The sequence below is a fragment of the Oryx dammah genome, unplaced genomic scaffold (assembly GCF_014754425.2).
Source record: "Oryx dammah isolate SB20612 unplaced genomic scaffold, SCBI_Odam_1.1 HiC_scaffold_29, whole genome shotgun sequence".
In the NCBI taxonomy this organism is placed as follows: domain Eukaryota; kingdom Metazoa; phylum Chordata; class Mammalia; order Artiodactyla; family Bovidae; genus Oryx; species Oryx dammah.
This window is the reverse complement of record NW_024070213.1, coordinates 3,013,558-3,040,378: the sequence shown is the minus strand read 5'-3', so window position 1 is coordinate 3,040,378 and position 26,821 is coordinate 3,013,558. Positions and strand designations below refer to the sequence as shown.

The following is a 26,821-nucleotide window of genomic DNA, read 5'->3' as shown; positions in this document are numbered from 1 at the left end:
CCTATGCGACTCAGACACACCCAGGAAGCCCACAGATTTTAATGTTCCTCTGAGATGGAGAGAAAACAAATGATTTCAGGTGTTCCAGGGACCCTCTGGCAAACCCCAAAGTTAGCTAGAGGTCAGATGAACCCTACTTAGAACTTGATCTTTGGGAAATTTGTAAAAAATATCAAGAAATTTTAACCTGTGATAAAAGATCAACGCAAATACAGATCACTTAAAGAAACAGTTACCAAAAGCAGTTCAGTGTTTTAGGAAAACAGTGTCCTCTTAGAGAACCAAAGATTTAGGTTTTGTACCACTTTACCTTTAAGATTTTAATGCTTTTGAACTGTGGTGTTGGAGAAGACTCTTGGGAGTTCCTTGGACTGCAAGGAGATCCAACCAGTCCATCCTAAAGGAGATCGTCCTGGATGTTCATTGGAAGGACTGATGTTGAAGCTGAAGCTCCAATCCTTTGGCTACCTGATGCAAAGAGCTGACTCATTGGAAAAGCCTGTGATGCTGGGAAGGGTTGAGGACAGGAGGAGAAGGGGATGACAGAGGATGAGATGGCTGGATCCATCACTGACTTGATGAACATGAGTTTGGGTGGACTCCGGGAGTTGGTGATGGACAGGGAGGCCTGGAGTGCTGCGGTTCATGGGGTCGCAAAGAGTCGGACATGGCTGAGCGACTGAACTGAACCTTAAGATTGTAAGTTCAGACTTACCTTCTAAGTTATGAAAGTCTGGATTATCTAGTTAGACATTGTTGAAACATCATTCCCATAGGGTTTACTCCAAAGACCTTGGCTTCATTCACCTCTGTTGACTTAACAGTTTTGCCACTTTGTTACTTTTCTTGATGACAGTCTTTGTAACAGGAATAAGGTATTATTGTCTAATAAACCCAGGTATAATTATACTTTGTGTTGATGACTCTATAAAGATATCTGTATCAAACCGGCAAGCGTAAGCAAAACTGTCACACCAGATACTAATTCAATACTGAGTGTTTCCTAGATCACGTGAACCTGAAACTCATTCTGGCCGGTTTTTTGTATTTGAGTATTCATGTAAACACTTAAATTTCCTTTAAGCCAGTTAAACAGTTCTTTTACACATTAACCTGGTTGGTGCCGCATTTCTGTAACACATGTACAAACATGCAGACGCTGGAGCCTTACAAATTTTCGCTATGATTCAGGTACAGCGGTGCAAAACTCATCAGTTATAAAAGATTGGATTCAAGTTGAGCTTCTGGCAGATGGGACAGATCAGGGTCACGTGTCTACAAGTTAACCCTTTTACTAGTATTTGTGGAGAAGACACTTCTATTTCTAGCTTTCAGCGATCTTAGGACCCAAACCTCCCTCTTCTCAGAGTGTCTCACTCTTGGACAAAAACAGACCGGTTTTCTTCCTTCTCCCCATTTGATATCAATAAAAGTTACGTATCGCAAAACTGATGTGGCTGTTAGTGGACAAACAGTACTGAACAAGATGAAACCCAAGAAACCAAAGAACAAGCAGAGTCCTACGTAAACCGTCGTTTGGTCTTGAGTTTTACGTGTCCCAGCTACACAGGAGGCCGTTAAGTGACGTAATTAATGCAGCGAAAGTCGCCGTGCGCAGTGCACAGGGCCCCAAGCTAACCCTGCCTGGGCCCCGGTGGGGATCCTGACAGGCACCATGGCCACCTTCCTCCCACCCGTGGGTTCAGAGCTGCCCTCAGATCCTGGTCCAAAATGCACCCCAGAGGACCTTCTCCTGGGATAGTTGTGACACTCCCTCTTTTTCAAGAGAATCAAAGCAAAACGACTTGCCCAGGTGCCAGCATCCGAGAAACCAGCCTGCCACTCACAAATGTGGTGGAAGTCCAGCACCTCTTTCCTCTCTCCAACGGGGGCCCTGCTCAAATACAGCTACAAAACAAATTGGCTTACTCTAGAAACACAGGCTCCAAACGGAGAGGAAGCAGTTCCCGGGTGCACACACCGGAGCGACTCACCCTGTATATGGAGTCCACGTGGCTCCCCAGCTTTGATTCCTTGCTCCTGCTGCCAGGCGCTGGGGCAGCCGGTGCTGTTTCCGGGAACTTTGGGGCGGGGGGTGCGGATCCTCAGGACAAGTGGTCCAGGCAGCTGCCAGGGCCCTCCTTACCCGAAAGTTCCCCAGCTGGGCTGGCTGCACACCAGCAAGCAAGGCTCCTCGATGAGTCCCCCAGTTTGTTAGTCCAAGCTCGTCCTGCGTGCTGCACTACAGGCTGGGAATCCAGAGACGAGTTGTTGGGGCAGGAATAATGACTTTATTCGGAAATCCAGCAAACCAAGAACGCGAGTGTACACACCACCCCCAGCCTCGCCTGAGTCAGGATTCAGGCCCCCTTTATACTCAAAGGGGAGGGCGTAAGGTCACACACTTCCTGGTTCCCATCAGCCTCCTCTGGAGGGGATGTGTGAATTTCTGCCTCCTGCAGTCATTCACAGGTGGGCCTGGTGAGAAGGTTCCTGCGAGTGAAACAAAGTTTCCCAGAGATGGGCCATTATGTGTGAAAGTGAAGGTGAAGTCGCTCAGTCGTGTCCGACTCTTTGCGACCCCGTGGACTGTAACCTACTAGGCTCCTCCATCCATGGGATTCTCCAGGCAAGAATACTGGAGTGGATTGCCATTTCCTTCTCCAGGGGATCTTCTCGACCCAGGGATTGAACCCAGGTCTCCTGCATTGCAGGCAGACACTTGAACCTCTAAGCCACCAGGGAATAGGTAACATCCCTTTGGTGATTAACTTCTGATGAAACGTGAGGTTCTTCCCCGTTACAGTGTGAGGTGATACGTTCACGTGTGCTGGGGTTGGGAGGCGTCACTTTTGGGACCCTTATTCTGCCCACCTCACTGCCTCAGTGACAGAGGAGTCCTGTTTACAAAGAGGTTTTTACAAATCAGTGAAATAAGAGTGGACACCTCTTAGAAATGGGCAGAGAGTTCAAACAGGAGGTTTATGAAAGCACAGATGGACAAAGGATGTTTCAAGATGGCTCAGCCTCCCTAATAATTGAGAAGGTACACGATCGGCGTCTACACCCTCTTCCTCCCATCAGACAGCAGTGATCTCTGCAGTGGACCCTTGGATAACGTGGGTTTGAACCGCGTGGGTCCACTTACAGAGGGGTGTTTTTCAGTAGTAAATACTACAGCCCAACACCATCCAGGTGGCCTGAAGCCAGGCACGCAGAACCACAGGCCAGGAGGAACTGCGGGTCTGGAGGGCCGACTGGAAGTCACACTCAGCCAGTCTGCCGTGCGGAGGTCCACACCCCAGCCTCCACGTGGTTCAGGGGTCAGCCGTTTATGCCGTGGATACGCATGTGTCCTTTGTGTCCCAGGCCTTCCTTCTCTGGGACTTTATCTTCACGAAGTTCTATCTGTATGACAGTATTGTCCCCGGAGAAGTTTATTTCTGTCTTTATAACCACACATAGTTTTAAATAAAGAGCTCACAATCAACAGTGGCAAAACCAATTACCGTGTAACCATAATGGTGGGGCGGTGTGAAATTAGAGGTGAGGTAGTCCAGGGAGGCGGTACTCAGGTTATTATGATTTTTGAAACCTTAGGAAGCTTGGAAATGATTACAGATTTATGGGAATTGCAGAGAAATGTCTGGGGAGACCCCTTGTGCCTGCAGTGTTAGGTTTTTAAGTGTAAATATGCTGCATGTACCTTTCATGAGTATCACATAGTATAAAGTACATGTATTTAAGTAGATTGATATATGGGGAAATAGTTGTGATATTGACATATTACTGAGTCAGCAAGGTAGGATTTCATTTTGTTTTAAAAAGCTAAGAAGACTTCATCTATATATTAAGCTCCTTTGTGTCTGTATTTATCTTTACATACACGCACCCTGCATGGAGGAGGAAATGGCAGCCCACTGCAGTATTCATGCTTGGAAAATCCCACGGACAGAGGAGCTTGGTGGGCTACAGTCCATGGGGTCACAAAGAGTCGGACACGACTGAGCGACTGGGCACACAGGCACTCTGCAAGGCTCTGCATCGGGGTTACAGAGCCTGTCTGTTCCACGTGGACCATAGCAGTTAGGACTCTGACTGCCTGTGGCTTCAGCAAACAGGGGCTTGTTTATTTCATGCCATGGATGTCTAGGGAGTGGTCCAAGGTTGAGAGCTAACAGCTCCGAGCTGCCGGAGTCCCGCTGTCTTCCCATCTTCATTCTAAGCCACCCCCTGCACCCCCCATCCATCACGAGGGGCTTTATTTCTCGTGGTTGCTTCTTGTGGCAGGATGGCCGGGCTCCTCTTGGCCTCACGTGTGTGTTCTGAACAATAAGAGGGGAGAGCTGAGGGTCAGGGTCGTGCCCGCCAAGCCTCTCTCCTCCGTCTCTGCAACTGGCCTGCCTTGGGTCCCCTGGCTGGGCGTCGAGGGGAGGAAGGGGTGTGCGCTGGGTCTCTCAGCTGGCCAGTGTGCCACGTGAAGCTTTTTTCCCAGAGCTACTCTGATGAGCACAGACTTTATAATGAAACCATGCAGTCTTTTAACAAAATCGTGTTTGTAATTCTGTATTCCATCTCTGGGCAGAGTGGTGCCCGGTGAGAGCTTCTTGAGGGGTGTGTCTGGGTCAGTCTTTTAGGCCAGGAGCAGAGGCTGACCAATGCCCTGGGCCCTGTGGTGACGCCCGTGGGGCCGTGGGTGCCTCACTGAGGCCCATTCGCCGTGAGGCTGAATGCCCTGCTTGTGTGTGGGGGTGGCCTTGTCTGGCGTTTTTCAGCCTTCCCGACGGGCCCTGGGGACCCTGCGGTGGCCGGGGTTGCTCCCTCTGGCACCGATTCGAGGAGCTGGTCTGCTTCCTGGGTCCACGGGCCCTTGAGAATGCTGGGGAGAAGCTAATTTATTCTCCTTCCTTTCTGACAGCATCCAGCACGTGTATGGCGCTCAGCACCCGCCCTTCGATCCCCTGGTCCACGGCACGTAAGTGACCTCGGGTTGTGTGAGGCTGTTCTCAGGCTGGGCCTGGGGGCTGTGGTGACCCCCCAGGTCCCTGGCATTCCCAACGGGGAGGAGAGTGCCCTTCATTCAGCCAGCACGGATCAAGCGATTGCTCTACGGGGGGCACTCCTGGCCTTTGACGGCCCAGCCTCTGAGGGAGATGGCTCCATGCAGAGGAGGGCAGAGGAGGGCAGAGGAGGGCGAGGAGGGCAGCCTTTGCAGGGCACCCGGGGCTGGGGTGGGGCCTGGCACACCTCTGTGAGCTTGGGTCTGGCCACGGCTGCTTAGGGCACTGAAAGTAGCAACAGCGAGGCAAGAAGCTGGACGCTGTCACCAAAACCAAACCCCTTTGTGCTGAAAGCAGCGTGTCAGTCGCTCGGTCGTGTCCGCCTCCCTGTGACCCCGTGGACTGTAGCCCACCAGGCTTCTCTCCATGGACTTCTCCAGGCAAGACTACCGGAGTGGGTGGCCATTTCCTCCTCCAAGGCATCTTCCTGACCCAGGAATTGAAGCCGGGTCTCCGGCACCGCAGGCAGATTCTTCACTGTCTGAACCACCCCGTCAGAAGAGCAGAAAGCCCCCGAGAGAAATGTTCTCACTCCCTGTAGCCGACGCAGGTTGGGTGGTGTATGTGTTCTCTGCCCGCTGCCTGCGGCTCGCTCAGCCTGTGTCTGGCTCCTTGTCTAGAGGCGGGTGCGGGGCAGGGGTGGCCCTGGAGGACCGAGCGGGTGAGGACAAGCTCCCGACGCTCAGTGGAGCCCGTGTGGCGTGCTGCCACGCTGTGCGGGATCCTTGAAATTGTCCCGTATCCAGACCCACCTGCCGAGGGCTCATGTCCTGTGAACAGTCTCCCCTGCCCGCAGCCCCAGCTGCTGCCGCTGGATGTCTGCAAAGGTGTTGGGGCGAGAGATCTGTGGGCCCGGGGCGTTGCTGCGTGTCCTCAGGCGTTGGTCTCTGGGGCACAGATGCAGCGTGACTGTCCCAGGGGCTGCTCTCCGTCCAGGGGTGGGCACGCTCAGCCCCCAGGGCACGAGTACAGACCGCTTTTGCTTTGCAGCTTGTTCAAGGCCACGCCCAAGTTGCCAACCACGCCGGTCAAGGCCAAGCGAGTCAGCACCTTCCAGGAGTTTGAGAGCAACACCAGCGACGCCTGGGACGCCGGCGAGGACGATGACGAGCTCTTGGCCATGGCGGCCGAGAGCCTCAACACCGCGGTCGTCATGGAGACGGCCCACCGCGTGCTGCGCAACCACAGCCAGCAGCAGGGGCGCTCCCGGCCACCCGGGGCCCCGGAGCCCTCGGCTGAGGCCCCGGCGGAGCCCTCGGCGGAGTCCCCCGTGGCCCCTGGTGGCGACCTTCGGCTGGTGAAGTCTGTCAGCGAGAGCCACGCATCCTGTCCCGAAGGTGGGGGCGGTGGGGAGAGGTGGGCGGGTTCCCAGAAAGAGGCCTGGAGTCCTCTCCCCGGGGGGGGGAGGGGGGAAGGGTCCCAGCCCTCGGGGGCTCAGAGATCCAGCAGCTGTGGGCCTCCTGGTCAGCAGAAGCGGCTGCGCTTCCTCTTGTCCTCTTGGCTGAGTGCGTCTCCCTCCTGATGGCGTGGCTGGGCGGGAGCTTCTGTGGGCTGCTGGGGGGACCCCGCCCTTCCCAGGATACCCTGGCTGCTCCAGGGGGCCTTTCCAGCCCAGGAGCCCGGCCAGCCTCGTGTTCAGGGCTAGATCTACCCCCGGCCACTTCCGATGATCCCTCCCACTTCCGATGATCCCTCCCAGTCCCCACCATGTGGGCTCAGCATCTGCAGGGCGAGTGTCTGCTCTCTGGAATCGCCAGGTTCTGATTTTAAACTCTAAAAGATTAGCTCTTGCCTGTGTCTGCCATCCACGTGCCTGGCGCTCTCTCGTCACTTGCGCTCTCTTTGTGCTGGAGGAGCTGAGACATCAGACAACACTATTGTTTAACCTGTGATGGGTCAGGTCGAATTCTCAGGGCGTGGGCTGCCGCAGGGAGTCCTTGTCGAGTGGAGCGTCCGTTCTGGCGAGGGGTGGACAGCAGCCTCCGCGTGATGTGTGAGGAGGCCTGAGTGCCAGAAGGCGGCGCGTGCCAGGGTCAGAACAGGTGGGGGCAGCCCCAGAGCAGGGTGGGATGTATGCTGAGATGCTGGATCCGGCGGTCAGAGCTGCCTCTTGGGGCAGGCAGTGTCAGGGAGGTAAGGGGTTGGGTGTGGGGGTCCCTTCTGCTGAGGTCTCTGGGGGTTCGGGGGCTCGCCCTTTGTTAACAGAGAAGAAAATGAGGTCATCATCGCAGCCTGAGGCAGCCCCTGGCTGGGACAGACTTAGGTTTCATACTCAGCTCTAGGTTTTAGAAACACATTCCGGGAATTAACTTCGGAAGCGTTACCATCTTCTTCGTGGAATAGCGTGCGTTATTTTGTTCGATCAGTTTCCAAATTGGAATCTAAGCTATTTTTCTTTAACACGAAGTGAACTTTGAAGTATTTGAGCCTAAAAATGGAAGGGCACCCTGTTTGAGCCTTTCCAGGTTGATGCAGGATTCCTGTGGCTCGTGACAGGCACTCTGACCGCGTCCCGTGCGCCTGGGTAGGGCACGCACTCCCGGCCCTGGGTTTCTCCTGCGGTGTGCTCCGCCAAGGCTGCAACTCTTAGAGCCCCCGAGGCAAGGGCCGTGGAGGCAGGGACCACGCCCCCGTCCCCTTGGTTTCTCCTGGACGTCCTGCGCAGTTGCCTAGACGCCGCTGATGTAACCCAAGCCGCCCTCAGGACCTGCTGCTCATGTGGCACGGCAGCCACACCATCCTGCTGGGCCGGCGAGGCCTCCTAGCTCGGGTGAGACCCACGAGGTCCATTTGACTTCATTGCTCCTGTGAGCGGTGGTTTGGAATTCTGCATGCCCTGGAGCGGTCCTCCGTAGGGGCACAGAGGAGCGTGAGCTTGGCTTCTCCCGACGTGTGCAGTGGTTTTCTGCTTCTCCCTGTCTTGCCTCTCGTGGCGCGTCCATTTCCCTGAGGAGCGACCAGGAGGGCAGTGAGCTCTACGTGGGAGCCGGCTCGTTCTCTGCCTCCAGCAGGCAGCTTGCCGCTGCTCTGTGAGGGCGAGGCGGGACTGCCTTGCTGCGGCAGACCCAGTGTGCCGGACGTGAGACCTCCTGGTGGGCACCTGGCTGTGGGCTGAGCCCCGGGGCCTCACCTCTCTTCTCCCCCCGCCCCACCTCCTTGCAGGAAGCGCCAGTGATGCCGCCCCCCTGCAGAGGTCCCAGTCTCTCCCGCACGCAGCCACCGTGGCGCTGGGCGGGGCGCCCGAGCCCAGTGCCCTCAGCAGCTCGGCCTTAAGTGAAAGAGAGGCGTCCCGGCTGGACAAGTTCAAGCACCTGCTTTCGGGCCCCAACACAGACCTCGGTGAGTCCCTGTGGGTGAGTCCCCGTGATGAGTCCCTGTGGGTGAGTCCCGGGGGGGAGTCCCTGGTGTGGGTCCCCATGGGTGAGTCCCCTGGGTGAGTCCCTGTGATGAGTCCCTGTGGTGAGTCCCTGTGGTGAGTCCCGGGGATGAGTCCCCCTGGTGAGTCCCCGTGGGCTCGGCCGCTTCTGGCTCGTTTCTGCAGGAGGCCCGTATCTGAAAGGCCTGGCCTGCTCCCTTTTGGTGTGCCTGTTCCCTGTGTAATTTACCGGGTCAGAAATTGATCTGTTGTATTTCAAGCCGGTAAGTCACTAGGAGGAGAGCCACTTGTCCTGAAAGTTTACTCTGGATGTGTTTGTTAATGTGCTTCCAGTGCAATTTGATGAGCATTTTTAAAAAATTTACTTTTAATTGGAAGGTAATTGCTGTACAATGTTGTTTTTTTAAAATTTATCTTTAATTGGCGTGATCAGCATTCTCCGATATTTTTCCTTCACGCACTCCTGTCTTGGTGCTGCCTTGGCGAGGCCGTCTGGCTGGGCGGATGCCTTCCTCGTGCATCACAGTGGCCAGGGCTGGAGGCTGAGTCCTGCCTGGGGTGGCTGACTGTGCACCGTCTGACGGGGGCCAGCGGGTCAGCATGGAGTGGGACTGGCTGTGGAGTGAGCTGGCGGGGGCGGGGGTCAAGGCCAGGCTTGGGGGGCGGCCAGCAGGGACAGTGCCGCCACGCTCCTCGTGGGGCAGCTGGGCTCTGCGGCCCGTGCTTGCTGTCCAGTCCTGCTGGAGTTCCACGCACAAGTCCCACGCTTCTGTTTCTCTGTCGCATCCTGGGTGCTACCGGGCGCCGGGCACTTGGCTGGATGCTGGAGCTCCCGGGAGGACAGAGGTGGCCGTGGTCCCAGGAGCTCGCAGTCACGCTGAAGGCTGGGCGCTGCTGTGGGCAGTGCCCTGCGTGGCCAGCAGGTGGCGCGTGAGGCCCGCGGATGGAGGTGCCGGCCCGGGCCGGCCTGTGAAGCTGCAGCTGTGCAGCCTCGTTCCTGGGGCTGGGGGAGCGGCTCTGGGAAGGTCCCGAGGCCCGAAGGTGCTGCTCCCGTCCAGCTGCCCTTCTCACGGTGGGTTTTTTGTTCTTTGCTCACTTTAGTTTCTTTTCTGGGGACACACGTTACACAGTTTCACAGCACAGAGGGTGCAGCAGCAGAAGAGCCTTTTTCCTTTTCCAGCTCACCTTTCCCCTGCCCTCGCGCGGTTCCAGTGTCGTCGTCCAGAGAGGTCCAGCTTACCATCTGTGTTAGGATTCCCATTCTGATGTGACTTCAAACGCACAGAGCAGGCGCCTCCCTGTGCCCTTTGCCCGGCCGTTCCAGTCCTTTACCTTTCCTCCGGTTTGCTCTCCGCGTGCGTAGTTGTTTATTTGCCGGTTCGCTCTCCGCGTGTGTGCTCACGTGTGTTTGTGCTTTTCCTGAACCATCTGAGTCAGTTGGAGAAGCTGTGCCCTCTGCTCCTCGAGACCTCATCCCCTCCTGAGGACAAAGGCGTTGTCCTCCCCTCCGGGCGTTGCCGCAGCCTTGGCCTCGTCGTCACAGTCAGGAAGTTTCACATCCGCGCGGCCCTGTCGTCCAGGGCACCAACCACGCTCAGTTCCGACGACGCTCTCCCTGTGATGGGCACACACGGGCACCTCCCTCCTAGTCCAGGACCCGCCCCGGGGTCCCGCGTGGCATGTGGGCGCCGCGCCCCTTGTCTCATGGCTGGCGTGCTCCTCCGGACCTCGAGACGTGCTCTAGGGTGAGTGAGGCCCCTTCTCGGGCGTGTGTGACGTCCCCCTGGTGAGCTCTGAGCCGGCTGTGGGTGAATTGTCTGCCATCTCGGTTATCACTGCAGGAGGCGGGGTGCTGGTTTGTCCTGGGCTCGATGGAGCCCCCTCTGATCACCTCTCGCCAGACACCCCCTGATCTAGTCCTAGGCAGCACAGGGATCACTTGTGAAAACTAGATTGCCTGATGGGAACTGTAGCTCTAAGTCAGGACCCGAGCCCCCGGTTAGAATCTCCTGTGGACTTTGTCATCAGAGTAACTTGGGAAATTAAAATCATGCTTAAAAATGAAGCTTTCAAGATGTATGGGCAAGTGAATACATATGGATAAACTGAAAGGTTAAGAGAAACGAGATTCTTCTGTTCGGCTGTGAGATTCTGCATTTTTCCTTGCCTTTCCTCAGAATTCAATCTAAGTATGAAATCTAACACCAAAAGGTGAAAACCAAAGCTTTCAAAGTGAAACAATTACAGGATTTGTATTTGGTGGCTGCAGAAAACACAGCCAGTAAATTGCGTTTTTATAAGGCAGTTCGGAGAAGGCAATGGCACCCCACTCCAGTACTCTTGCCTGGAAAATCCCATGGGCAGAGGAGCCTGGTGGGCTGCAGTCCATGGGGTCTCACAGAGTTGGACACGAGTGAGCGACTTCACTTTCACTTTTCACTTTCATGCATTGGAGAAGGAAATGGCAACCCACTCCAGTGTTCTCGCCTGGAGAATCCCAGGGACGGGGGAGCCTGGTGGGCTGCCGTCTGTGGGGTCGCACAGAGTCGGACGGGAATGAATCGACTTAGCAGCAGCAGCAGCAGTTAGCTTCAGGAGACAGTGGGAAGTATTATCTTCACATCGCATACGTGATGTAAGTGGCAAATATTTGCCGAGGTAGGAGGAGCAAAGTGCTGACCTGGGCGACGCCCACAGAAGTGCCTCCCCGGCGGTGTCCCTCAGCCTCGGGCTGCGTGGCTGAGTTTGCTGGGGCTCCGTTCGGAACTTGCGGATGAGGGCAGCAAATAGAACTTAACAGCTCACTCCGCTCTCAGCGTCGATTCAAGTCTTTTCTCGTGCAAAGTCTGCCTTTTTTGAAGCCCAGGGAAGTGAAGGCCTCCGTGGTCACGCGCGTCTGTGAACGGGAGTGTGACTTGGCTGCTGGCAGAACCTGCGCCTTCGAGGCCCACGGGATGACCGCCTGCTGGCAGCTGGGCCCCGAGGTCGTCTGTGCACGGCACGCAGCCCTGTCCCCGGACGTTCAGACCGTAACGCGGGGGAGGGGGCCCAGCTGCAGGGTCACCCGGTGGTCCTCTTACCCACGTGAGCCCCGGGGCTGGGCTTCAAGGCGGAGAGCATGTGGGAGCCGGCTCTGGGGAGGAAGGGGGTTTTTCAGGGGGCAGGTGGGTGGCATGGAGCTGTTCACTCCAGAAGCAAGGGCTTGAGCTGGATGGCCCTTCAGGGCCCGGGGCTGGCGGAGAGCCTGCCTGTGAAGGCAGGAGGGCGAGGCCGGCGCGGGCCTGTGACTCAGCCTCCTGTCTCGTCCCCGGGGAATCGGACTTCCCTGCAGGGTCCTCGTGAGTCGGGGTGACTGACATCAGGCGCCCACACAGTTCTTCATTCAGCCATTGTTCCTGAGCATCTGCTGTGGTTGGTGCTGGGGTGAACTGCAAACAGAGCCCAGGGCCCCTGCCCTCAGGAGCTGACGCTCAGTGTCGGGGGGCAGATGGGTGCCTGCAGTCAGCACTCTAGGAACAGAGCCCAGGGCCCCTGCCCTCGGGAGCTGACGCTCAGTGTCGGGGGGCAGATGGGTGCCTGCAGTCAGCACTCTAGGAACTGGCTGAAGGTGGAGAGGGAGACAGTGCTGAGGGTCAAGGCTCGAGCTGCTGCGGAGTGAGGGCGGCACGGGGCAGGCGTTGGAGGTGGAGGAGACCCCGGGGGGTGGGGCGCAGAGGTTTCCCTCCCCGGGATGGTGGGGCAGGGGAGGAGGGAGGCCTCCGGGCAGGAAGGGGCAGGTGCAGCGGGCTGAGAGGGCCAGGAGGCGGCCCGGGAGCATCTCCTGGAGCGTGGCTCCCTTGGCGTCAGAGCATGACCTCCAGGTGGGCAGCTGGATGGCAGGAGGGATGGGGGGAAGTCAGGGCAGTGGTTGGCAGTGGGGGTGGCCAGGCCAGGGGCACGGGCTGTTGGCTGGAGCTCGGGGATGACGGATAGCCCTGGACACAGCCTGGGCTGCAGGCAGCGTGTCGCGTCAGTGGGAGGCACAGTCAGGCTGGAGAAATGGCCGGAGGGGACGCTGTGCACCCCGATACCTGCACGCCTGTTCGTTGCCTCTTGGGCCTCACTCTGCACGTGGGTCCTGCTTCACGAGCGCATGCACGGCCCTGCAGCCCACACGCCCGTCGCCTGTGCCTGCAGTAGCCGGCTCCTGGTCACCCCCGGGGGCGGTGGGGCCCTGGCTCTGGAGGCACCCCCGGGGCCCCGTGGTGAGGACACAGCTGGTGCCGGCCGGGCCTTCGTTTCTCTGCTGGGGACGTCAGAGGAGCGGAGGGCCCGTCTGGGCCATTGGGCCAGGCTCAGCCCCATTCCTGCCAATCCGGGCAGCCACCCGCCAGTATCCAGCAGCCCCTCCAGGGCTAGGCGCAGCCCGGCCGCCATGGCCGCCCAGGGACCGTGCACGCACACGGAGGCTGTGCGCGTGTGTGCCCTTATGAGCAGCGAGGGTGCTCCAGGAGGCGTTAGAATTTGTGTGGCAGGGAGAAGCTGACAGCTCTGCTAACCCAGCCTTGCCTGCCCCCGGAGTCTCGTCGGGGAGGACCCCCGCCAGGACGGCAGGGGGTGCAGCCCTGGGGCGCCCTGCCTGCCCACTCTGGGTCCGCCTGCTGGGCCGCCTGTGCACACTCCGAGTCCCCTCAGAGGGCGGGCAGCGCTCGCCTGGTGCCTGGTACCCTGCTGGTGCCGGTTCATCTGTGGCGTGCCCCCTCAGATGCCCCTGGGGCCCGGCTGCCAGCCACACTCCTGAACGCTGACTCGGGGGTAAGGGGCCCCGGGAGCCAGCATGGAGCCTCCGCAGCCCGGCTTCACGTCCACTCTGTGGTTTGGGGCCTGTAGCTCAGGACTGCCGCCGTCGCCCACGCAGGAGAGCCTGGTACACAGTGGGTGCTCTGGCCGCATGGGTAGGTGCACCCTGGGGCGGGATGTGGCGGGATCCAGTGGGGCCCTTGTGTTGGTCACTGCGTCTCAGAGTCCTGGCTGCGGGTTGGCGAGCCTCTCCTGTGGGGGAGCCCAGTCTGGCCGATCCCTATGGCACAGGGTGGGGTGGGGGCCGTCTCTGTGAGGTGACCACTTTCTTCTTCCATTTCTCCTGGATTTTCCCTGGATTTGGTTCTCCCTGGCAGTGTCGCTTCTGATGTCAGGGGGAACACTGATGAAGCAGCTCTCACTAAGAACGTACATAAGGGGACAGTGCGTGTCTTTGAACAAGGTCATGTTTTTAAAGGCAGCTTCTAGGTTGGAAGCGTCGCCTGTGTTGCCCCCTGAGGCCCTGACGCCTCCCCTGAGCCCGTCCCCTTGGCCCCGTGGCCCCGTGTCTGAGCAGCCCGTCCCCACCGCCCACGCCTCCCTCGTCTGCGCTCCCCTCCGGCTCTCCCTGGGCTCCCAGCTTAGCTTGTCCCCGTGTCCTGCTCCCTGCCGCCGCCTCCTGCTGGCCTGTCCCCCGTGTCTAGCCGCCTGCTCCGCCCAGCCATCAGCCATCCTGTGCAGACAAGATCTGGCTCGGGGCCGTCAGAGCCACCCTGGGCTCCATCTTGCTCAGAGGCGGCCATTGGCTCGGTGACACCGCACGGCTTGGCCGCCTGCTCCTGTTGTCCCCTCCCAACCACATGGGTCTGCGGTGGCTGGGGCACAGCGCACAGCGGCCCGCCTGCCCGCGATCCAGCCTGACCCTTCCTCCAGGTCCCTGCTCGGCCGTCAGCTGTCATCAGGCACTCCTGTCCCGGCCCTCCCCCGTCCCCCCTCCCCCAGCCCCCTCCCCTGGCCCCCCTCCCCTGTCCACCCGTCCACCCTTCAGTCCCTCTCATCCTGGATGCTTTTCCTCAGAGCACCTGTCTCCCTCTGCCCCCAGCCCCTAGACTGAAGTGTCTGGCTCCCTCCAGGGGTCGGTGGTGGCCGGTGCACCAGCTCATGGCGGATGTGGGGTGCTGACCAATGCGGAGACGGCTCCCCTTCCTTTGGGCGGGCTGTGTCCTCCCGCTCTGGCTTTCTCCTCATTCTGTAAAAACAGTGACTGTGCAAGTGATCACTGCAGACGTCCAGACAGCCCAGCTGCCGCAGCGCCCCCACTCCGGCCCGGACCCCTGCCCCCGTGCAGCCCCTGCCCTGCGCTGTCCCCGTGTCACCCGCGCCCCGAGTCCCGCTTGGAGGACGGGGCTCTGCGTGCCGCCCCCCACCCTGCCGTGTCACTCTCGTTCTTGGGCTTCCATGATGATTGTTCGTGGGACGTTGCAGAAATCGAGAGACATGGGAAAGATAATAAAACCCACAAACCCATGGTTGCTACTGCGTGTTCACTCTGGATATGTGAGAGTGGGTCTCCTTCCCTTCTTCCTTTCCTGTAATTGATTCTCACTGGCCCCTCGGAGTCCCCAGCAGAAGGGGCTCCCCAAGCTCACCTGGTCTTCTGGGCTTCGGAATGGGCGCGTGAGAGCCCAGAGGACACGCCACTCTGGCTTCATGCGTCGCCACCAGCAGCGGCTTTATTTTTTGGGTGGCGTTTGCACTCCAGGTGTGGTATCTGAGCCACGTGCAGCGTCCCTCAGCTTGAGGTAAACCAGAATGAGTGTGATCTGGTGGAAGCCAAGCGTTTTGTTTCACGTTTCTGGTGGAGAAGTCTTCTGTGTAATTAGGAATCCATTCAAGGAGCTTCCCGACAACTTTCTCATGGGTGATGATTTCCTACGTATAATCTTAAAAGCAAATGTTAAAAAATGTTTAAAGGAGCCGTTTGAAAAATCAATCTGTTACGTGTTTGTCTGTCTTCTCTAACGACTTCCTGCGTCGATTAGGACATGGAGTAACCGTCTGAAAGACCGTGAGACTGGTGTCATTTTCCGTCTGAGGGATGAGAGCGGAGAAGTGGGCGGAGTGTGCGGGGCTGCGCCCTGCCCTGCAGCCCGTGAGCTGGCTGCGCTCTCGGTGCTGCCCGTCTCCACCCGTGGCCTGGGAGCTCTTCGCGGCCGTGCTGAGTCACGGGTCCTCATGTTCAGTGACGGATCAGGACACGGCGCAGGTTCGGGAAGGCCTGGTGGGGTCCCCGCGGGCTGTCTGCTGCCTGTGCAGTGTTCACAGCCCCGCTGGTTCCCCAGCTGAGGGGCGGGTCGCTTAGGGTTTGTTTTGGGTGAAATGTGAAAGTCGCTCAGTCGTGTCTGACTCCTTGCAATGGATTATAGCCGCCCCAGGCTCCACCGTCCCTGGGATTCTCCAGGCAAGAACACTGGAGTGGGGTGCCATTCCCTTCTCCAGGGGATCTTCCCGACCCAGGGATCAAACCCGGGTCTCCTGCACTGCCGGGGGATTCTTTACCACTGAGCCGCCTGCGAAGCCCTTGCTTTGGCTGAAGGTATCAGAAAAGCAGACTCAGAGCTCTTAGACAGATAGGGGCTTGTTTTTCCCAGCAGGCTGTCTGGAGGAGAGCAGCTGTTGGCGTCGATTTCATCAGGGATCTGAGCTCGTGGCCACTAGGTGGCGTCGTGGCCCTGCTTGAGGCAGAGGGCAGTCACCAGGGCATCTGGGCTCTTCTCTGGAAGGCAGTGTGATCGGAGCTGGGTCACGTGCCCCCACCCCCAGCTGTGGCACGGAGAAGTAGGGGTCCCGTGGGCTCGGCTGGCGGCACTGCGCAGTGGGGCTCTGGTCACAGGGAAGAGGGAGGCGATGGGTGTGGGCTGACAGCCAGCTGTGTTGTCTCTGAGGCACGTGTGAGTCTGCACCTCAACAGCTCTCCAGTTCCTTGAGGTCAGAGACTTTCTTATACTGCAGCTCTTAACCCATGGCTGGTGTCCAGCAGGGTCCCCACCACACAGTGGAGACCAGAAAATGGTTGAATTGCTTTCAACTGAGGGAATAAATGGACCTTGAATTTTCAAAGTCAAAGACACGGCATTTAGAATGAACCCTCTTATGTCCTATTTTTCCCACAAATTTAGCTGAGGCTCCAGTGGACCACAAACTGACACGTAGCTAGGTGTGTAGTCCTGGAAACTGCTAAGAAAGTAACATTTTTGTTTTAAGATAATTTAAGGTTCTTGGAACCTATTAATAAAAAAAGAATAAGAATGACCACCATTCCTTCGAACTGATACATAGAGCTGAGCTGAGCACAAAATCAAGCTAAGAAAGGATATAAAGATGTGTTAACTTAGAAGAATGTGGTTCTGTCCTTTGACCTCCTGGGGGCTTTGGTGGTATGCTGAATTGTTGCCCATCGCCTGAGGACGGGGAGGATGGGCGCCCAAGTGGGGAGAGATGACAGGTGGCCACCTGGGTCTGGTGTGGGCAGCCCTTGGTCAGCCAGACCCGGAGCAGGTGGTTGTGGATTGGGCTTGGCTGTGTGAGGGCTGGAGCCCAGCTTCCTCCTGGGGCTGCCGTTGTGGCAGTTGCTGAGCAGATAGGATGTCTTGCTTCTCCCTTGGAGAAGGCAATGGCCCCCCACTCCAGTACTCTTGCCTGGAAAATCCCATAGATGGAGGAGCCTGGTGGGCTGCAGTCCATGGGGTCGCTAAGAGTCGGACACGACTGAGCGACTTCACTTTCACTTTTCACTTTCATGCATTGGAGAAGGAAATGGCAACCCACTCCAGTGTTCTTGCCTGGAGAATCCCAGGGACGGGGGAGCCTGGTGGGCTGCCATCTGTGGGGTCGCACAGAGTCAGATACGACTGAAGCGACTCAGGAGCAGCTGCAGCAGCAGCTTCTCCCTGCCCTGGCCTGGACACATGGGCCGGGTGCTCTCCTGGGGGGCTGGGAGGTTCTGTGCCCACAGGCCCTGCTCGGTGCCCTCTGGAAGTTCCCGTCCTGTAACTTGCCAGATGATGCTAGGAATAAAGAAGATTTTGTGAAGAAGGGAGAAGCAGAGATGGGGAGTGATTGCGATTCACTGTGGGAATGGAACATGTGGGCCGCACGGCAGCGGGCTTGTCTGACGCCTTTAGAATCAAGTCAGAGCTCTGGGAGGGCGGCAGTGGTGATCGTGGCGGTGATGGTGGTGATGGGATGGTGATGGGATGGTGGGGTGGTGATGGGATGGTGATGGGATGGTGATGGGATGGTGATGGTGGTGATCGTGGTGGTGATGGGATGGTGATGGGATGGTGATGGTGGTGATCGTGGTGGTGATGGGATGGTGATGGGATGGTGTGGTGGTGGTGGGATGGTGAGGGGGTGATGGGATGGTGAGGTGGCGGCGATCTCGCTGGATGTGAGTGCTTGCTCTGTGTCAGGTCCCAGGAAAGACATGGGACCCCTGAGAGGAGCTCAGAGAGGCAGGGGCACAGCGACCGTCCACACCCTCCTGAGTCCCTTTGTCTGTGTTTGCAGACACAGGCCCTTCTCAGCCTGTGCTTCTTCCTGGAATGGTTGGTTGCCCTCCTTCCTGGGGGCCCTGGGCCTGAGCGCCATGCTCCCTCGCTCGCTTCCCTTCTCGTGCCGTCCGTCCGTCCGTCTGCTCCTTCCTGGGGGACCCTGGGCCTGAGCGCCACACTCCCTCACTCGCTTCCCTTCCCGTGCCATCCGTCTGTCTGTCTGGTTGGTGTTCACAGGCAGGAAGAGAAGTTGCGCCCGTTAACGGTGAGCGGCGCGAAAGTGGAGGGGAGCAATTGGGTGCTGACCTGACGTTCTCACTCCCAGGCCCGCTGTGACTGCCGCCGGGCTGGAGTTGTTATCTCTTCACAGCAGGGATCACAGCACCGTGTTGCAGGGACTGTGGGCGGGAGAGGCTGGACACGGTGAGGGCCTGTGTGGCAGAAGAGCAGGTGGAAGCCGCTGAGCAGCGGGACTCTAGCGGTGGCGGTCAGGAAACTAATGTGATGCAGCTGATGGGACCAGACGGGGCCGAGGAGGAGCGAGAGCCGCCCGGACAGGGCGTCCCGTCCACTCTGCGCTCCGCAGCAGGAGGTGCTTTGCTTTCCACTCCACGGGGCCCGGGGGCTGTGGCCACCTGCTTGGCGCAACCCCGCATGCACTTGAAAGTGTCACTCTGCAGGCCCGTGAGTTGATGGGGTGCAAGTGTGCACAGATGCATCTGCAACGGCGGTCACCTGCCCGTGGGGCGTGCTCCTCCACGCCCGTGTGGAGGATTCTGGCCTGCCCCGTCCCAGCCCATGGGCCCCTTCACTCTGGTCATCATGGAAAGGTAGGGAGGCTTCATTGCTGTGACAGTGCTGTGTCTAGGCTTCTCAGGTGGCTCAGTGGTTAAGAGTCGCCTGCAGTGCTGGAGACTTGAGTTTGATCCCTGGGTCGGGAAGATCCTCTGGAGGAGGAAATGGCAGCCCACTCCAGTGTTCTTGCCTGGAGAATCCCATGGACAGAGGAGCCTGGCGGGCCACAGTCCATGAGGTAGCAAAGAGTCAGACACGACTGCCAGCTAAATACAACGGTCGGCTTGGGCTGCTAGGGGCAGAACCGCTCTGGCTGGGAGGCTGCCACATTCACTTCTCGCAGTCCTGGAGGCCGAGAGGTCCACGGTCCAGGCCCTGGAGGCGGATTCGGTACCTGCTGAGGTTCGCAGACAGCGCCTTCCTGCCGTTCCCCGCAGCAGGAGGATAGGGGAGGCCCTGGGCCCTTTCTGAGGGCCCTGCCCCCGAGAGGTCTGCGGCAGCTGTTCCGCTGGATGGGATGTCACCCCGCTTGGTCACCGCGTGGTGCCACCGGCCCTCCGCAGGGAGGGAGGCCTCTCTTCCCACAGGTGTTCTCGTGGGTTCTGTACCAGCCCTAGGCAGTCAGTAGAGCACCTCTGTTTGCACGCGAGAGTCTGAGACTCGAAGGAGGAGGAAGAGGGCCTGCCTGAGGCCCGGCCCCACCCCCCGCCCCCCGCACGCTGCTGTCACTGTGCTGGCCCGACGTGGGCGCGCCTAGAGGCGTGCTGCGGGCAATCACATGTGACCCAACTGGGGAGACCGGGAGATTCCCGATGCGCAGAGGTGCAGGTCGCGCAGGTCGGCCTCAGCGCAGGGCAGGGCACAGGAAGGTGTCAGGAACGTGGGGGCGCTGGACTTGGTGTCAGGAAGTGAAGCAGGCCGTCTATTCTGCGTCTGTTGGGAGGGATGAAGCGCTGCCGGCCGAGCCTCTGGTTCTCGTTGTGAGCCGGCTCCTGAGACGCTAACACGGACTGAAGGCTTTCAGGTGAGGCTCAGTCAGTGCTCAAATTGGTCTGAAAGGGAAACAGTTCAGGTTGGCGTAAAGTGCTTAAAAAATGAATGTCCTTTTTCTTAGCATAAGAGAGTCTGAAAAGATTAGTTCAGAATGTCTTTTTAAAGGTGCGTTTTAGCGGGTGTGTTGTTTTAGGTTCTAGAAGTAGGAATAACCACATAGGAAAGTCAGCAGCTGTTGACTGTCAGTCACCTTGCCCCTGGGTCCCGCCTCTCGGGACAGAGGCGTATGGGCCTCAGGGTTAGATCAGCTCACGGCCGTGCTTTCCCATTGACTGGCAGAATGATCTGGGCTGTTTTTCCCCCAAAGTTCTTCAAGAGTTAGTCTCTCCACCTGTTGTTGCTGCTCAGTCGCTAAGTCGTGTCCGACTCTTTGTGACCCTGTGGACTGCAGCAGACCAGGCTTCTCTGTGTCTGGAGTTTGCTCAGATTCACGTCCATCGAGTCAGTGACGCCATTCAGACGTCTCATCCTCTGTCCTCCCTTCTCCTCCTGCCTTCGCTCTTTCCCAGCATCAGGGTCTTTTCCAGTGAGTCAGCTCTTTGCGTCAGGTGGCAAAGCATTGGAGCTTCAGCTTCAGCATCAGTCCTTCCACTGAACATTCAGGACTGATTTCCTTTAGGATGGACTGGTTGGCTCCCCTTGCAGTCCAAGGGACTCTCAAGAGTCCTCTCCAACACCACAGCTCAAAAGCATCAGTTCTTCTGTGCTCAGCCTTCTTTATGGTCCAACTCTCACATCTGTACGTGACTACAGGAAAAATCATAGCTTTGACTATACGGACCTTTGTCGGCAGAGTGATGTGGGTCTAAGTGGTGCTCGCCGGCATCTGGCCTTGAGAGGTGGTCCTGTGAGAGGGGTCTGGGCAGGGCGGCAGGCTTGGGCGGCTCTGGTGCTGATTTCCGTCGCGGCCTGCCCCACGCCTCTCTGCACTCAGGCAGCGAGGATGCAGACACTCGCGTTACCCATTCAGCTGTTACCACGTCATACGCCTTTCTCACGTTGCTACATCTTCATAACCATCATTTTTAATGGCTGTATAATGTTTTGAAAATGATCTTTATTTAAAATTGTTATTAAAACTGTATATCTGTCTAAATCAACATCTAATTTATATGCTTAATCAAAACTATAGTATTCAAAATATGCACCCTAAATCCACAAGCAGAAACGTTGTTCTTGAGAAGGGGGCGGGGTGAGAGCACTCAAAGTTTGGGAATTGGTGATTTCACTCATATTCTTTGTTTACTGTTTTTTTTTTTCTTTTAATTGAAAAAGCTACATCATGCAATGTTAAAAAATTCACACAGTCCCTAAGGGCTTACACAATGACAAATAGATGTCGTGCCGGCGGCTCCGCTCCTGGTTCTCACCTCCTTTCAGAGGTGCTCTGTGAGAATTCAGGCGCGTGTATGTGTCGCCCCTGCCCCCCGCTCGTTGTGAATTACAGGTGGACACGCGTTGCTCTCACGTGCCCCCTCTCTCACTTCATGCACGGTGGGGCGCCTGAGGATGGGCGATGCCTGGCACACACGAGGGCATCGCCTCATTCACGAGTATCAGCATGGCATGTCAGTCGTCAGCCGTTCCAGCAAGTAAAATACTCTTTTTTAAAAAACCGAGGTGAAGTTCACGTACACATACTGCGGGTAAGGAGCCCTGCTGAGTGTCTCCTGGTCGCGTCTGTCTGCCCGTGGCTGTGCTGGTCTTGGCTGCTGCACCCGGGCTTTCCTGGCGTGGTGCGTGGGCTCCTCACTGCAGAGGCGTCTCTTGCTGGGGAGCGCGGGCTCCAGGGTGTGGGCTTCCGCAGCTGCAGCTCACAGGCTCTGTCGTTGGGGCTCCTGGCTCGAGAGCACAGGCTCGGGAGTTACTGTGCACAGGCTTGCGGCGTGTGGGATCTTCCCAGGCCAGGACTTGAACTGGTGTCTCTTGCAGGGCAGGCAGACTATTTCCCGCTGAACTGCGATTAACCACTTCACACTGCGCACGTCAGTGGTGGCTGGCGCAGTGCTGTGCCCGCCTAAAGTGCCCTTAATGGAAACAGAGCAGCCACGTGATCCAGCACTTCCACTTGCGGACGTTTATCCAAAGGAAACGAAAACGTTAGCTCAAAAAGAAATGTGTGTGCCCATGTTCCTCGCAGCCTTGCTTACAATAAACCGAGAAGTGGAAATAACCCATGTGTCCATCAGTGGACGAGTGGAAAAAGAAGATGTCAGACTCACACAGAGGGGTATTATTCAACCATAAAAAGAATGAAATGTTGCCATTTGCAGCAAACGGCTGGACCTTGAGGGCATTATGGTAATGAAATAAGTCTGAGGAAGACAGATTCCACACAAGCTCACTTATTTGTGGAATCTAAACCAAAAACGAGCAACGGAGCTCGTAGATGCAGAGAGTAGACCTGTGGTTTCCAGGGGTGGGGGGTAGGGGATGGAATAGGGGGAGGGAGTCAAAATACAAAATAGTCCAGATATAAAATACATTTCAGGTATTGCTGATTTGAAAGTGGCTAGACTGGTTCCAAATAGGAAAAGGAGTACATCAAGGCTGTATATTGTCACCCTGCTTATGTAACTTCTATGCAGAGTACGTCATGAGAAACGCTGGACTGGAAGAAACACAAGCTGGAATCCAGATTGCCGGGAGAAATATCAATAACCTCAGATATGCAGATGACACCACCCTTATGGCAGAAAGTGAAGAGGAACTAAAAAGCCTCTTGATGAAAGTGAAAGAGGAGAGTGAAAAAGTTGGCTGAAAGCTCAAGATTCAGAAAACGAAGATCATGGCATCAGGTCCCATCGCTTCATGAGAAATAGATGGGGAAACAGTGGAAACAGTGTCAGACTTTATTTTTGGGGGCTCCAAAATCACTGCAGATGGTGACTGCAGCCATGAAATTAAAAGACGCTTACTCCTTGGAAGAAAAGTTATGACCAACCTATATAGCATATTCAAAAGCAGAGACATTACTTTGCCAACTAAGGTCCGTCTAGTCAAGGCTATGATTTTTCCAGTGGTCATGTATGGATGTGAGAGTTGGACTGTGAAGAAGGCTGAGCGCTGAAGAATTGATGCGTTTGAACTGTGGTGTTGGAGAAGACTCTTGAGAGTCCATTGGACTGCAAGGAGATCCAACCAGTCCATTCTGAAGGAGATCAACCCTGGGATTTCTTTGGAAGGAATGATGCTAAAGCTGAAGCTCCAGTACTTTGGCCACCTCATGTGAAGAGTTGACTCATTGGAAAAGACTCTGATGCTGGAAGGGATTGGGGCCAGGAGGAGAAGGGGACAACCGAGGATGAGATGGCTGGATGGCATCACGGACTTGGTGGACGTGAGTCTGAGTGAACTCCGGGAGATGGTGATGGACAGGGAGGCCTGGCGTGCTGCGATTCATGGGGTCTCAAAGAGTCGGACACGACTGAGCGACTGAACTGAACTGAAGGAACCCTAGACATCCTCATCATAAGAAAAACAAATTTTGTGACTATTATTTGGGGGTGGGTGTTAATGAGATTTATTGTGGTGACCGTTTCATACACAGGTATTGAATCATGAAAGCTTGCTGTAATATACCAGTTATGCCTCAATCAAAAATGTTCTTAATGCAGAAGAATTGTCAGGAGTCTGGTCCTCAGGAGGTTGTTGACATTCAGTTTAGCAGCGGTTACGTGGTGGCGGATTCTTACCCATGTAATCCAGTGAGGAGCCAGGTCTTCCCTCTCTGGGTCACCCCTCTTCAGGCACGCCTTCTGGTTAGACGTCCTTCAATTACAGGTTCAGTTACCTCCCGGAAAGTACGGTAGGTCAGACCCATGACTTTGCCCGCACGTGAGTACAGTGGGGGCTGCTCAGACGCTTTCTACTTCGCACCATCGGCATCGGGCTCGTAAAAGAGGCCAGGTTAGTGTGTGAGCAGCCGGGCCTGGTGAATTGGCAACTCTGCGTGGTCCCTTCGTGGGGGGCTCGCTCCCTTCTGCTCCCTAGGGGTGGTCCTGCGGGCGTGCCTGGAGGGTGTCCAGCACGGTCAGAGCACGGAGGCAGGCCGGGGCGCAGAGCTGAGCAGTGGAGAGCACCTGCGGGAGCCGTGTCCCGTGCCGTCGCTGTCTCGGGGCCCCCAGCCAGCAGAGCCAGCTTGCGGAGCCCGGTCGTCTGAGGCCACTGGTCCTTGTCCTGAGCTGCCTCAGGGCAGGGACGACGGTGGTAGGAGGAGCCTGGTGTGCCGGTGGGCCGAGGTTGGGAGGTCTGGCCCATCAGAAGGAGGAGTTGGGTTGGCAGGCGCCGTGGTGCAGTGGGATGGAGCAGAGATGCTGAGATGGTGGATTCTCCGCCTGCCTCTGCCTCCTTCAGGCCACCTTGTCACTGCCTCCATCCTTGGTTTCAGTCTCCTCCCTCATCCACGGACTCCAGGGGTTGGGCAGAGGGCAGCCGAGGCCTGAAAGCCTTGGACTCGGCAATGGGTGGTTGGGAGCGGTGCAGACGGGGGTCTGGGAGAGGAACGATGAGAGCTGCGCGCTGGGGAGGTTCATCTGGCTCTTGCTCCTCTGTGCTAATCCTGCTGGGGGCTGCCGGCGGCTTCGTGGGGTGATGCTTGCAGCTGCAGCTGCAGGCGGGTTGGCTGTGCTTTGAGCCTCAGCCATTTGGCGCCGCCTGCGCATTTGGGGGTCTGAAAGGAGCTCGGGCTCTTTGCCCCCCACTCCTGGGCCATTGGCCCTTTCTTCTCTGCACACTCTGTGGTAGCAGCAGGCTCAAGCCTGATGGGGCTGTTTGGAGTTGGCTGGGGGTGGGAAGCAGACCCGCGACGTTCAGAGTCCTGGGGATCACAGGAGGCCCCCTGGGGCAGCTGGCCTGGGAGGCATGTGGGCTCCTCGGCTCCGGGAGGTGCCAAGCTTGGTTGCTTTGTCTGACGCTTGGCCTCCATCTGCCTCCACTGGCCTCCCTGCTGGCCGGTGAGCCGGCTTCCCTCTGCTGGGCCGCCCTGCTGGGGCTTTTGCCCTCGGACTTCCGGAGGCGCTGTGTCGTGCGTGCCTTTGAGACCCCAGGTTTCAGTGGATGCTGGAAGGACCAGGCCAAAGGCTCCTAGTGTTTTAAAGATGCCTCCAGCTTGCTCACTTCTCTGGGTGGATTTCTTGATCCTTGTTTCATTACCTACTGCCGTTAAATTTAGGAACAGCCGTCAGTTTACAGGAAAATGTTCCCTAATCCTTGTAAACTTAAATTTGCCTCTTTCAGCGTACTCTTTAGTTAGCATTTATTTTTTCTTGCTTTGGCTCCTTCCAAGCCATTTTGCATTTTTCTGGCCCTCGCTGTTCTGTGTTTCTGCCATCTGGCTCCCCAGGGCAGGGTGTCTTCTCCTCTGTTGTTAGACTCCGTCGGGTTGAGGCTGCCTCGTGGTGCTCATCTGGCTGCCACGGCGCATCCCTCCAGCTGCGCTCCTCACTCGGCACCCGAGGCCTCTCTGTATGCAGATCACTGGGTCTTATTTGCTTGTCCCTTTGCTTTAATGACCTTCTCGATCAGACCATTAAGTGCTTCACTAAAATACACTCTTTTCTTCTGTTTATTCATTGTTATCTCCCCAATAAAATAGGTATTGAATTAGTAAGACGTGAATTTCCTTGTGTGTGCCAGTTCTACCAGAAGTCACTAAAACTTTCCTAGATTTAGGCCTTCTGTACTTGAACATTTCATCCCCGTTACCTCGGCCAAATATGAAAGTATAAAATCTATTTAACAAAGTCATGTTTTGATCTTTCATAGGCAGCATTTAATTTACAGTTTTTTCAAATGAGACTTTGCGTTTGCTGTTGGCCCACGTGGCTGGTTTTTCTTGAGAGAAAGGGAGCTCTCGTTCATTTAGCTTTCTATTGTCTCCTCTGTTTTCCCTGAGCTGCAGGAAGAGCCCTTGTATTAATAGTGAAACTTGTTTCTGATGATTTCATCCAATTAACTTCTGTCCTGAGCTTCTAGTAGGTGAGGTCTGGGAGGGCCAGAGGCTTCCCCAGGGAGAGAGAAGAGACGGGGGTGCAGAGAATTCAGTAGAACATGGGAGGATTAGGTTCCTATATGTACCTATGAGGTTTTGAAGAAGCACAGGTGAAGAGGTCATGAGTCCCCAGGGCTTCGGTAAGGGTGGGCCCTCCTGGGCCAAGGTCATGCAGACGTGTGCCCTCTGAGCCACGCGATGTGATATGGGGCTGGCAGGGTGTTCGTAAGGCGGGCGCCTTCTGGGCAAGGAGGGGGCCCTGGTGCCTTAGGGAGTGTCTGGGTGGGAGGGGCCTTGGCGCCTTAGGGAGCGTCTGGGGGGGGGGGGCCCTGGCGCCTTAGGGAGCGTCTGGGTGGGGGGGGCCCTGGCGCCTTAGGGAGCGTCTGGGTGGGTGTGGCGGCTGACATCTGAGTCTCAGCGTGGGGGCAGGACATGGGGCTGGAGGCAGGGCTGGGGCTGGGGCCTTGGAGTAGCCCAGCGGAGAGCCAGCTCTTCTCTGGACTCGTGTGCGTCCCGCTGAGGTTCACTTTCGCTGCGGGCTCCAGGGGCAGGAGCACAGCCTTATCTTGTGGAATACTGTTGTTCGTTGTTATTGTTGTTTGGTCACTAAGTCCTGTCTGATTCTCTGCAGAGTCAGATTCCTTTGCAGTAAGACTCCTATCTGACCCCATGGACTGCAGCACACCAGGCCTCCCTTTCCTTCACCATCTCCCGAAGTTTGCACAAACTCATGTCCCTCGAGTCGGTGATGCCATCCAGCCACCTCTTCCTCTGTCGTCCCCTTCTCCTCCTGCCTTCAATCTTTCCCAGCATCAGGCTCTTTTCCAATGAGTCAGTTCTTCGCATCAGGTGGCCAAAGTATTGGAGCTTCAGCTTCAGCATCAGTCCTTCCAATGAATATTCAGGACTGATCTCCCTTAGGATGGACTGGTTTGATCTCCTACCCCAGGGGGTTAAAAGAGCTTTTCCGTGTGTGTTTCAGGGAGGGTCTTTATGCTCTGTGTGTGTCTGTGTGTGTGTGTGTGCGTCTGTGTGTGTATGTGTCTCTTGTGTGTCTGTGTGTGTGTGTATGCATGTCTCTGTGTGTCTCTTTCTGTGTGTATATGTCTCTGTGTGTGTCTGTGTGTGTGTGTGTATATCTGTGTGTGTGTCTCTGTGTGTATGCATATATGTGTGTGTCTGTGTGTGTATATATATATATATATATATATAT

General features: G+C 56.7%; 1 protein-coding gene across 1 annotated transcript in view; it reads left to right on the top strand.

The window, feature by feature from the left end:
- Window positions 1–26,821, top strand: part of TBC1D22A (TBC1 domain family member 22A) — a 213,453-nt gene that overhangs the window by 17,254 nt on the left and 169,378 nt on the right. The window contains exons 2-4 of the mRNA XM_040233357.1: window positions 4,919–4,975; window positions 6,051–6,397; window positions 8,223–8,399. Of these exons, the coding sequence (XP_040089291.1) occupies window positions 4,919–4,975; window positions 6,051–6,397; window positions 8,223–8,399 (581 nt within the window). The remainder of the gene's footprint in view (window positions 1–4,918; window positions 4,976–6,050; window positions 6,398–8,222; window positions 8,400–26,821) is intronic.